At 38.9% G+C, this 13,402-nt stretch overlaps 1 protein-coding gene across 1 annotated transcript in view; it reads left to right on the forward strand.

Annotated features, from left to right (window-relative positions):
* LOC122805959 (suppressor of tumorigenicity 7 protein homolog) overlaps window positions 1–3,026 on the forward strand; it is a 538,611-nt gene extending 535,585 nt beyond the window's left edge. The window contains exons 8-10 of the mRNA XM_044076199.1: window positions 2,587–2,684; window positions 2,812–2,859; window positions 2,952–3,026. Coding sequence (XP_043932134.1) covers window positions 2,587–2,684; window positions 2,812–2,859; window positions 2,952–3,026 — 221 coding nt within the window. The remainder of the gene's footprint in view (window positions 1–2,586; window positions 2,685–2,811; window positions 2,860–2,951) is intronic.
* The last annotated feature ends 10,376 nt before the right edge of the window (window positions 3,027–13,402 follow it).

Consider the following 13,402-nt stretch of genomic DNA (forward strand, 5'->3'; position numbering starts at 1 on the left):
TAAACCAGTAATGAAGGTGACTCTAGCTAGGTGGATATCTCACTGCATTTTACTCACTCACAAAATTTCTGGTCAGCCTGAGCCCATGGGGGTTCGTGCTCATTCTACACGTTCTATGGCTACCTCTGCTGCCTTTTAGTCAAGGGTACCCTTGGATGACATTTGTTCTGAGGCTACTTGGGCTTCCACTCATACCTTTATTTCTCATTATAAATTAGATCTGATATCCAGAGGGAGGGCAGCCTTTGGCTCTGCAGTGCTCTGGAATATTCTTCCTTGAGGACCTCCCAAGTTTTTTGGTAGCTGAGGACTCTGTCCCACAGGTTGCTGATCAAATTAACTAGTTCAGATAAAGAAGTTATGTACTCACCATAATGTTCCATCTGAGTAGGTAACTTTATTTGTCAGCAACCGACCCCACCCTCCGTCCCCCTAACCTGTAGTTAGTTACCTGAATAATTAAGTGATTCACTCGTGGTAGGTATCAGGTTAGGATGTTCAGGTTTTGCTTGTTTTGGTGCTGTCTGATAATTGGGCAAACTCGATCTGAGGACTTGAGGGATGTAGCAGGGTATTATGGGTAAGGGGTAGGAGCTTGGAGCTTGGATCTCTAGCTTGGAAAGCTGCCGGGTCAGATACAATACCCACAGGTTGCTGACAAATGAAGTTACCTACTCAGATGGAACATTATGGTGAAGTACATAACTTCTTTTTTTTTTGTGAGACAGTGCTGTGCCCTACCTAACAACACTGAACTTAAATGTGGGAGAAACTAGGCTTGACTTGTGGGCTATATTACATCATCGACCACTTGGATTGTCGAACGCTTAAACATTGACAACTTAAAATCCACACAGGCAAAAAAAGGCACTGGCCAAAGTAAAAAAAAAAATTTTTTAAACATAAATCAAATGGGAGGGCTCCCCCACCCACAACTAAATCTACCACCTCCGAGATCACTCTGCTGTACACAGGGCAAAATCCCCATAACGGCCTAACAACTTGTTTCCCTGTGTGGAAACTGCCGTTCATGATTTTAAGTTGTTGACGTTTAGGTATTTGACAACCTAAGCGGGTGACAATTTAATATAGACCTTTGACTTGTATAGCATCCATGCTTATGCTTTTTATGACTTTGAGATAATCAGTTAAAAATTCTTGCACTTTCAGTTGTGCTGTTAGAGTGAGCCTAACCATATACTGATTTTCTGTCTGAAAATGCAAAGAAGTAAGCAGAAGTAACACAAAAGATGGACAAGTAGTAATATGGTGCTAAAACAGTGATTCAGGAGAAGGAGCCCTCCTCTCCGGCTCTGTAGCGTCTTGCTTAGAGATGTCCACCCTTCTGAACTTTTTAATTGTGGATTCTCAAGTTCCTCCCTGGTTGGGTTGCCATTCACCTTGTGTTATTTTATTTTGTATTGGTGAGTTGTAGTTCTATCCTGTGTGTAATGACCTTTTTGTTAAGACATCTATTAGTCACCATCATCTCTATGTCTGTGTATGCCTCTTGTGCAATCATTGTGCATCTTTAATTTTTTGATAATTTAGCTTTGTTTATTGCTGTTGCTTTGTCATAGCTCTTTAAAGTAGTACTGACTCTTTGCCTGCTTGTGTCTGATGCCAGATGCACATCGTGTTACCCTGCTGCAGGCATCACACTTGGGTTATCCTGCCGTCAGGTGGTCCCGCAGTCGGCCTGAGTTCCAAAGTCTTGGTCCGGCGTCGGTTGCTGTCGATTCTTCCCTGATGTCAGTGCGCCAGGGGTATATAAGAGGCATCCGACGCCATTTTCTTCAGTTTTTCTTGCCCCAGATGTCAGGTGCCCCCAATTGGTAGGCAATATATATATATATATATATATATATATATATATATATATATATGTATGTATGTATATATATATATATATATATATATATATATATATATAAAAATAAAACAGTACCTTCAGGCACAGGCAAATACACCACAGAGGTTGTATAGGATAGAGTGGTATAGATAAGTTCAGCTAGTTCAGAGGGGATGGAGGGAGGGTAACTTGGACTGCAGCAGGGTGAACACTCGAACATCTACATTTATGGTAGATACAAAACTGTACTATGTTCATCGTGTTACCCTGCTGCAGTCATCACACTTGGGTTGAATCCCAAAGCTAAGGATGGGTGGTGGAATTAAACAGGGTTAGAAGAAGGTAGTAGGCCCTGCAAAACTGCAGTGGCAAAACCAGCTCTAGTCTTAGAATATAGAGGTAAGTGATAGTGTTTGGTGAAGGTGTGCACTGAACTCGAACATCTACATTTATGGTAGGTACAAAACTGTACTGACCTTGTATTGTAATTCACACTGCCCTTTGGTTATGTATGTATTAAAACTGTATTAATTATATTTTAATATATTGTAGTGACTTTTTCTTGCCTTCTCTGCTCTGTATGTATCTGCTGTACTGATTGTGATGTTGGCCCAGGTCTTGACTGAAAAATGCCTGTGTTGGATCAGCTGAGTATAAGGATAACAAATATTAATTATGTTTTATGTATTTGTGATACTTTTTTGTCCCGTCTCTCTTTCCCTCTCTCCTTACAGGAAGGGATACAAATGTATTGGTTTACGTTAAACGAAGATTGGCAATGTGTGCAAGAAAGCTAGGAAGAGTAAAAGAGGCAGTTAAAATAATGAGAGATGTAAGTAATTTTTATTTAAGAAAAGTTGGTCTAGCTTCACAGTTTTAATACATTGTGTAAAATACTTAGTCTTTATTATCCTGTAGATTTATAAATGTTTGAATCATCAAATTTTCTTTTTAATCAGTGGTTTGTAGTTGACATTGATGTAAATGTTGGTACCCTGTATCAACAGGTTTGTAGCGTTTCTCTAAAAGCTGCAGTAACAAGTTATGCTATATGATATTGTTATACTGTGTAATTTTTCTATATGGCTTTCTTTCACAGTTAAAGAATGAGGAAAACTGTGTTTTGTTTATGGTCTTTGAAACCGCTTTGGGATTTATTGATAAGGTTTGTTGATTATCCTGTACCAGTCTTCTCTTTTCCCTAAAATTTAAATACCCGCTGCCTGCTGTGTTGTTTCTATCCTTTTTTTGTTCCTAATTGTACCACCTCTCTCTTTCATAGTCCTAGGTTTATACTAGGCTAATGACCACTAGGGCCTTTGTAAGCCTAGCAACCGAAGTATGTCCCACAAGTTATATATTTTAGATGTTTATATAGGGGTGATTGCTTGCTACATCATGATTTACTGACTGTGCCTGTCCATCAGAGACGTGGGTGTCAGACTGGGGGTGAATTTTCAATTTCCCATCCAGTGGCCAAAGTTACAATTAAATAAGTAACTTAAGGGAGGGACTTTTTCACATGGATAGAGAACCTGTTCCGAGAAAGGGAGTTCTGTGAGATATATATCCTTCTGTTTGAACATGTCCTATTTATGTTGCAAGCAAAATGTAGGCCTTTAGATCTAGTAGTTCTGATGCTGTTTGTTTTGCAGGTATGTGAAAGGTTCATCACAGTGGGGTCTAGGGATACCTTGTGTGCTAGGCATAGCTCACCTCTCAGCAATCTGTAGGAGACTGAGTATAGATGGGCTTTGAGGTGATCCGCATAGGACATTGTTTGTATATGCCTTGTATTCTTTTTGTAAGGAAGCTTTACAGACGTTCCAGTTGCTACATGTGTCTGGTCAGGTGCATACCAAAAGGGGCATTATACTCGATGGGTCTGATGAGGGTAGTGGTACAATGACTTCCCTGGGCCTAGATGCCATGCACTTGCATGTAAGTTGAGCAACATAGAAGGATTTCCTTATTACCCTGGGTGCATGTTACTTGAAGGCCAGATTACTGTCTGCATGTGTTTCCAGATCCCTGACTAGTGGGTCAACTCTTACGGATGTTTTATTGATGATTTAGTTTTCTGGGATGACCGACTTCTCAAACTATACTATAATGCATTTCTTTGCTTTAAGTTTTAAGCCATGGCTTTGACACTAGTCATTTGTCTGATTAGACCTTCTTGTAAGATGTTAGTGTCTTGTGGTGGATTCTATGACGGCTCCAAATTTGCTATCATCTGCATGTTTGGTCAGCCAGAGACCTGTGATGTTAGCCTTGATGTCTGACAAATAGCTGCCAAAGAGGAGTGGGCCTAGCAGAGAGCCTTGAGGGACTTCGGTGGTGAATGGCCTTTTTGAGGAGGTGGTCTCACTAATCCTAACTTCCTGGGTCTTATCTGTGAGCCAGCTGGTGGTGTAGCATGTTATATAGGGGTTTATGACTAATTCTGTAAGTTTCTTAATGCCAGAGTGAGATGTTGCATCAAATGTCTTAGCCAGGTGTAGGTAGGCAGTATACACTGTTTTACCTTCCTTTGTTACCTTGGTGACCTTCTCAAAGAAGTCTGCCAGGTTCAGTAGGCATGACCTTCCTTTGATGAAGCCAAACTTGGATGGATCCCCTGTCTGAAGGTCTCCTATGTGTTTGTTGATCATTTCCATGGCTTTGCATACAAAACTAGTCAAATTAATGGGTCTATAGTTTCCAGGATCTGTTGATGGTCTGGCTTATGAAGAGAGAGAACTGTTGCAGCTCTCCATTCTCATGGCACGAAGCCTGTTGTAAGTCTGTAGTTAAATAGTAACTCCAGTGGCCCTGATAGGTCATGTTTTAGACTATTCGGGAAGCATCCCGGGATACTGTTGGGGGTCTGTCGAGGCTGTGTTCTTGGCCTTACAAGTGCAGTCAGGACATACTGTGTATTTGTAGTTGGAGGGATTATATTTGAAAGTATTTATTGAGAGGTGCCTAGGGGTATGTGGGGTTAAAATTGGAACAGAATTGGTCAGCCAGCAGATTTGCTGTATCATCTGGCTCAGTGAATGTGGCACCGTTAACCATCAGTTCAGCACACGGCTGTGTGCTGCCTTTAAGAACTCTGACATAGCTGAAGAAGGCCTCATGCTTGTATTTTGCATGGGAGGCTATCTTGACTTTAGAATTGGATTAATTGGACTTAATTATCCCTCTTAGCTGCCCGTTTATATTGATAAGAGAGTTCTTATCTTTGTAAGTGTTGCACTTCCTGATTTTAGCCATGATTTCTTTTTGTTGCTTATCCTATTTAGTATAGGATGCCACCAGGGTGTTTTTTTTGTAGATAGTTTTAGGCTTACATTTGGCAGATTCTGCTGCCTGTATGCAGTCGTTGACATGGTTGTACAGAGTTTCTGTGAATTTTTGCACAGGCTGCTGTGTTTTCTGGATTTAGAGGAGCATTGAATTTTGACAAACTATTGGTTAATAAAAAGTAGTTTGCCTTGGAATAGTTCCTAACTATTATTGGGTTTACTGGGGTTACCGAGTTGATTGTGATTTTGAAACAGCTTTGTGGTCAGACCTTACCAAAGAGTACTTGACATTGGGGGGGGTTTGCAATACTCTTCCATATTTGTGAGTACGAGGTCCAGTTTGTTGGAACCTATACTGGGCATATACACTAACTGGTTAAGAGTGTGTGTATTTACAAAGTCTGTGAATGTCTGTGACTGCAGATTTGGGGTCATATAGGATTCCCAGTGTGTAGAAGGGTAGTTAAAAGTTCCCCCATAAATAAGTTGTTAGGTTGGATGGTGAGTATCTTTAACAGGTTTAAGTACATTGGTACCTGTGTGCACTGACTTGAGTGCATGCATAATTTGGCAAATCCTGGCTCTTGATAGGCAACTAACCTACATCTTCTTGTTCATCCTGGTTAGAGGGACATCAGTATGTCTTACAATGGAATCCCATATGACTAATGTCCTGGGAAATGTTTGCTTTCTGTATGGGCTTTGTATTTTTGGCTCCACTGATTCAGGCTGTAAGTTTGTTGTTAGGTGTTGCTTTTGAGTTTGCTGAGGCTAGTCTTTGCTGACTGGTGTTCTAGGAGATTTTATTTGTTTAGAAAGATTGCAGTTAAATGGCTCAGCATATGTTGGTCGTTTGTGTGTTGTGTGCTTTATATGGGGAGTGCTGTGTGTGTGATGTTGTCAACCTGATGTGTGCTTTATGCAGGAGTTTAGCCACCAGTGACATTGTGTATGCACATTTCTTGTATACTGTATCCTTTACTTTAAGGATTGCTGCCATCAGTGGTCATGAGATAATTGCTACATTGTTTCAAGATATCCATATCCACCAGGCTGGCTGCAGAGAAATTAGGAAATTGCATATCCATGTTGTCCGGTCTCCTAATTGGTGAGCTACAAGGGTGTGGCATACGGGAGTTGACAGAAGGCTGTTAAGGGTGATTTTTTGGGAGGGGGGTGGAGGCAGACTAGGCTATAAAATACTCTTTGCAGTATTGCCACTCACTGTGCAACTAGCTGCTCTAAGCTTGTCAGTGTGCATGGTATTTGCTCTGTATTTACTGTTTTACAGGATACCACTTTATGGACAGTTCTAAAGGGAAAATGAGCTTTTAGATGTTTGCATCTTGTCAAAGGAAAAAAACTTTAAAGACCAATACATGTAAGGTTCAGTTAAGGCACATTTAATAACTTGCTGCAAGGAGACAAAAACATGCAAATACAGGATTTTGCCTAACTACTAACAGGAAATATGCTATTTTTATACTGTTCTACAAGACATTGCCTTCTATGGCTGACGTAATCAAACGCAACTTTCAATATTGTTCTACAGCAGATGTTACTCAGATTTTCTGCTGACATGACTGGATTTATGAAAAACATTTTGAGAAAAACAACCTGGCCTTGGTGGGCCTTAGCCCGTTACAAGCTTCTATTGTGTAGTTCTAATACATGTGTTACATTTTAAGGTACTTTTCTAACTTAGACACAGGCAAATGCTGATTGCAGTTCATATTTTCAAGTAGTCTTTGTTCTGATTATCTATAGCTTCTGCAGCTGTGTGTTTTCTCACAGCACAAGTGGAACTCCTTGTCTAAGTCTCATAACATTAATACATCTATTCATTATTTTCCTGACACAAGCAGAACTTATCTGCTTTCCTGTAAATTTCCAAAGCATAAGCAATAGCTGCGCATATTTCATGACAATACAAGGTTAGAAAGCTTCTGTAATTCGTACAGATTTTATGCAGTGTGAAATAGAATAAATGTGTTAACCCTTTTCAAGCCTTAAATGCACTAAGCATATTACTAATACATACACTAATACATATTTTTCTGACATTTCCCCCCTTTTAATACTTTTATTTTACTTTTAAAATAAGCATAAACAGTTTTTTTTTCTTTTCCTAACCTCTTTCTACTCAGGATTTGCAGTTAAGAGAGTCATTTAGTTTAAACTTATGAAAGCATTTCAGTTTTTTAATAGTTCTTTAAACTCAGCACTTTGATATAAGGTTTTAGAAACGGACATGTCTATAAAGTCTTTAATCAGTCTTTTCATGCAGGGGATGCCACAGCAAACACATACTCCCAATAGGAGCATTCCTACACAAATGGCAATCAGGATGTTCATTAGGATGGTACCCCACCCCCCAAACCATTTTTGGAAAAAGTCCGTCAGTGGGTTTGGTCCTGGTTTGGTCATGGCCGACACTTGCTGAATTACCTCAAGATGATTGTCTATTTCATGTTTATGGTCAGGAATATACGAACAGCACTCCTCCTGGATTAAAGCACAAGTACCGCCTCTCGCCTCTAGGGTGAAGTCGAGAGCCATGCGGTTTTGAAGTACTACAGTTTTCATAGCATTCAGTTTATCAGTCACCAATTTGAGAGCGGAAAAAGTTGCATTGCTTATTACTTGGAGAAGTTTAGACAGTTTTTTCAGCTCCCAGATCGATTTCACTGCTCTATATGCTGGTGATATGCCTGCCCACAATATAACGCTGTTACTCAAGTCCATGTGTGTCAGTTTATCGCCTATACAATGATGTTTTTTCCAGCGCGCATCGATTTGCCCCACTGGATTTTCATGTTTTTTGACGGGTTTCTTGACGACCTTTCGGACATTTCAAATTTTTTCTCGAGGTAAAACTGCAGTGTGTCGTATGGCCGGAACCAGGTAGCCCAAAAAACAACTGCCGGACCAATTTTCAGGTAACCATTTGTATGCCTTTTTGCCACACACAAAATAACAGTCCTCTACTTTAGTAGTAACTTTGCTATGAATATACACTCGCCCTGCATGAAACATTTTTTATCAATTACAGACAGTTGTTTATAAAGAACAGAATTATGTTTTACTTCATTAATTGTTATGTGCATCAGTTTAAGAAATGAATCATAATTTGTATTACAATAAGAACCTGCATTGTTAGCTTTAGTGTAACATTTATAAGGAACAGTCACATTGCAATTGCTCCAACCCACCTGAACAGTATCATTTTTATAAAAACACACAGTTCCCTTCTGTGGAACAGACAAGTGCAATGCTATTTTATCTTGTGATGTAATGGTTGAGGGATCATAAATCATTTTCCCAGGTCTCGTTGACCCTAGGGGGACTGCAGTCATTAATAATCCCCCGTATGCTGTCGGCAAACCTGTGCAAATCCAGCAATTTGAAACATTGAAAGTCTCAGCATACACATATTTAATTGCCTGGTAAGTATTGAAGTTTGGGTGCCAGTCTATGAGTAACACTTCACGTTTATTTAGTTTAGTTTGTGTGGCTGGAAAAAGGAATGGCCACAACAAAAAGATTATTGTCATTAGTACAGTTAACAGGATGATTATGCAATACTTTTGAGGAAATGGTTGTTTTGCAATTTTGTTTGTGTCTCTGTTTACGGTGACAGCAGGATATCGTGAGGGTGGACTAACCTGTTCACGTGCTTCATATTCTGGTAAGGGAGGCGGAGGGGCCAATGCTATTACTAAGTTATTGTCCTTCTTATCTAAAAACATTGCTTTTGAATCATTCTTTTGTTCCCTACAGTTTACTTCCTCAATCCACCTGTGTGCCTGAGGAATTCCTAATTGGCGCTGCTTTTTTACCTGACCTCTGGAATCGGTTTTAAGCTGTTTAACAAGTTTTACAAGCGAGGATTTTTCTAATTTATTGTCAAATTCATACTTATTAACCCATTTTGAGTAGTATTTAATATTATCAGCATGCTGTAACTGCATGTATTTCACGTCTTCGGTTAAAGGCGGATTTGGGGGTCTTTTTGTGCAATTATTACCCATTTTGTTCTAACGTTTTGAACGTTACGTAACCCTTCTTATTTTTTAACGTGGTACCACGGATTTTGTTATAGTCACTTCAGAATGACTGCCTACCTGCTCTGTTTTCCCTGATCTATGACAAGACAGTAATCTTTTCTGCCCCTGACTTGTAAAAATACAGTCCTGACAAAAACAATAAAAATCTAGTCCCTGATCTAAAAACAGAAAAAAGTAGATTCACCTTACCTGAGCCTTTGTGATTGATCACCTGGTTTGTGAAAACCCGTCCTTCAGTCACAGATCAGAAAGTGGCTGGCCTCTCTTGTATGACAATTCAGTCTGAGGGCTTTTCAAATAAGAAGAACCGATGTGGTTTCTTCCCCGTACGGTTTCAAGCCACCTGGCCTGTCTGATCTGAGGTGAAGTGCGAGTTTCCGGCTTGAAGGACCAATCTGTCAAAGGAAAAAACTTTAAAGACCAATACACGTAAGGTTCAGTTAAGGCACATTTAATAACTTGCTGCAAGGAGACAAAAACATGCAAATACAGGATTTTGCCTAACTACTAACAGGAAGTATGCTATTCTTATACTGTTCTACAAGACATTGCCTTCTATGGCTGACGTAATCAAACACAACTTTCAGTATTGTTCTACAGCAGATGTTACTCAGATTTTCTGCTGACATGACTGGATGTATGAAAAACATTTTGAGAAAAACAACCTGGCCTTGGTGGGCCTTAGCCCGTTACAAGCTTCTATTGTGTAGTTCTAATACATGTGTTACATTTCAAGGTACTTTTCTAACTTAGACACAAGCAAATGCTGACTGCAGTTCATATTTTCAAGCAGTCTTTGTTCTGATTATCTATAGCTTCTGCAGCTGTGTGTTTTCTCACAGCACAAGCGGAACTCCTTGTCTAAGTCTCATAACATTAATACATCTATTCATTATTTTCCTGACACAAGCAGAACTTATCTGCTTTCCTGTAAATTTCCAAAGCATAAGCAATAGCTGCACATATTTCATGACAATACAAAGGTAGAAAGCTTCTGTAATTCGTACAGATTTTATGCAGTGTAAAATAGAATAAATGTGTTAACCCTTTTCAAGCCTTAAATGCACTAAACATATTACTAATACATATGTTTCTGACATATCTCTACAGGGCGTTGACATGGTGAGCAGCACTGTGCAAATGTGCTGAATTTATACCAGCACTAGAAATACAGAAAACTGACTGCTCAGCCCTCTGACCAATAGCATTACTACACTTGTGTGCTTCCCAGCTCAAATAGACCAGGCAAACACATACCGCCACTAGATGAATAATCACAGTCCTCCTAATGTAAAAGCACAGTAAAAGACTGTCTGAAGTTAAGTGCTACCAGAAACAAACAGACTTAAAGGAAGGCGATAAGTAATTCAGGATTAACAGTGTACTGTAAACTGCTTATAAAACTATGATTATTCAATGAAAATGCTTTGAAGAAATGAGCCAAGAGCCACTCACTTTTACAGAATTTATAAAGGCAAGCTGATTAATAAGCCCTCTGACCAATAAAAGAAAAACACTAAATGCAGGAGTCTCTAGTGCGTTTCCCCAACCTGTATAGACCAGGATAACACCTACTGCTGCTAGATGAAAAATCTTCTGCCCTCTTGATGTAACAACACAGAAAATAGCTTGCTAGTATGAAAATATACTCTATAAACCAACAGCTAGCTGGCTAATAAATTTGGAGCAAGTAAATCAAGCATAACAGATAATGAGAGGCAAAATGCACTTTTTTCAAAATAAGCCCAAGGAAATGTGAGTAAATAATTCAAGATATCAACAACAGTGTAGAAATAAAAGTTCAATTTACAATAAGGATGGGAAGTTTAAAAAGCATATCAAGGCGTGAGAGGATGGGGTAGATGACCATCAGGGAGTCACCAACAGTGCATTTAGTTTTTTCAGGCCTTGGATCTTATCAGACAATATAAGGCCACAAATATACTCAATGTAATATGTATCATTCAAGAAGCAAATTAATGAAAAAAAAAACTTGTTAAATTATCAGCCTGGGTAGTTTAAACATCTGTGACACACAGAAGAAAAACACTAGGCAAAGTAGATTTCTCAAAACAGAAAACAAAGTGGAACAGTTAAGCAGAAATCAGGTCCGTCAGTTTAAGCAACTTAGACGCAAAAATAGATTAATTTCTTCACCAGCAGGAAGTCACCAACAGTGCCTGTAGTTGTTTGTATGCCTTGAGTCTTGTCTAATTTGTGGTGCTTTTCTCTCCTACCCTTACTTTATTTGCCCTCTATCCATTTTCTCTTGTCCCTGGAGGATATGCTACTAACTACTCTTCTGATTTTTAAAAACATGTTATTTGGGGGTGGGCATGTTCTCACCTTCACATGGTTACAGCACTTTTACAGGGACTTCTCAGTTATTCTAAATCTCATGGGTAAAATCCTAACATTTTACTTTAGTTCATCTGAAATGTATTTGACTAATTTTACTGAAATGTGTTTGACTAATTTTATAAGCAGTAAAAATAGTACCGTGACAAATTCTGGGAAACTGTCAGCTTACTGTTAGATGGCTTTAAGCTTGTCGTGGGGACTGACTGCAGTATTGCAAAGTGTTAGGAGTTCTTGGCAGAATACTAAAGCAGAGATCAGTAGGAAATCATTTAATTCCCTTATGTTAGATCTGCAGTCTGTTACTACATGTACTAACTGTTAATCATTGTCTGTCTCCCAGCATATGGAGTTAAAGCAGCTAGTGTTTGTACAGCAGAAGATAAATTAGTATTGGTATCACATTGATTGAGATGGATATGAATTTGTGAGGCTAATATTTGGACTATTTTTCTTACACAGCAAACCCATAACCAAGTTTGAAGAGTATAAAATTAAAGCCAGGAGGAACATCTTGCAAATATGTGGTCTATTAAAAGACAAGCAGTTGGTGACTTGATCTATTTCTTTATTACCCTGTTCCTTAAAGTACTTAATTTACCCTTCGCTTTAGTGTATGGAAAGAACTGAGAGAGCACAGATATCTCTAGGTCCTGAGCTCTGTTTGAGACGCTACAAACCATGATTTCACTTTGGAGTTTTTAATCTGACTCTCACAGCGACTCGGGGGTGCCAGAAGCTGAAGACTTGGTGGGGCAGAAAGCAAAAGGGCAGTTTTTTTTTTTGTTTTTTTTTTAGCTTTCCACTGCCGTAACAAAAGCATATATGCAACACAAGATGTTTATAGTATAGATATGAGTTATGTCTGGAATGACTACATAGAAAAGTACAAATGAAGCTAATGTTGCACCTGTATGGTATGTGATCCAGGTGTTTGAGAAAAAAATGTAGTAGTTGTGTAACATACTTACCCTGCGCGCACACAGCAACTGCCACAGAAGAGTGATGGGAAGCTGTTAAACACTTTAGTAAGGCTTGAGAAGTCCATATGAAGTGTTAAACAGCTTCTCATTGCTCTTTTCCAGTGACTGATGATTACTGTTAATGCTCTAGTGTGTGACTAGAGCTTGACAATAGTAAGAGGGACTTAATAAAAAGCTTGTTAATTATCTTTCTGATGTCAGAGTGGTGCTTAATAGACATGCCTTTTCTCCAAATTTAGAGCATAATCAAAGTGATCCATATACTACAAGTCATTAACTTTCAAAAATAAGACACAAAATGCATCATAGAACATCTAGATCTTGGCAACATCCACAACTCTGATTTTAGAAGTGGAGTTTGACACAGGATTATTGAGGGCTTTTTCCCTGGCCCCTGTTCTACAATTGTCCCTGCTCAGAGGTATGCACAGAAAGTTGCTATAGCTTATGTTTGTGGATTGCAGGGGCTGGGAACAGTGAGAATATTATTTCTTAAATGCTACTCACAATCAAACTACAGAGGTGTGTAGAGAAAGTTGCTATAACTTGTCTAACAAACATCAGAGGTATGCACAGAAGGTCACAGTGTGACCATTATTTCTTAAACTTTTCATGCAGTCATACCTCTCATGTATCCACACATTACTATAACTTGTGAGTGGATAGTGTACTGTCTATGAGCAGCAGCCTGGAATACATAACTGATTTTTTTTCACAATTACAGATCAGAAGTGTACACATGTGGTTAACTTTATGAGGTAGAGGTAAAGAGGCATACTATGAATATACGCTAGTGATTAACAAGTTAAAATATGTTAATATATTCTTGTTGTCAGATAGATACAGGGATGG

This window comes from Protopterus annectens, chromosome 7.part0 (genome assembly GCF_019279795.1).
Source record: "Protopterus annectens isolate FY-2018-M chromosome 7.part0, PAN1.0, whole genome shotgun sequence".
Classification (NCBI taxonomy): domain Eukaryota; kingdom Metazoa; phylum Chordata; order Ceratodontiformes; family Protopteridae; genus Protopterus; species Protopterus annectens.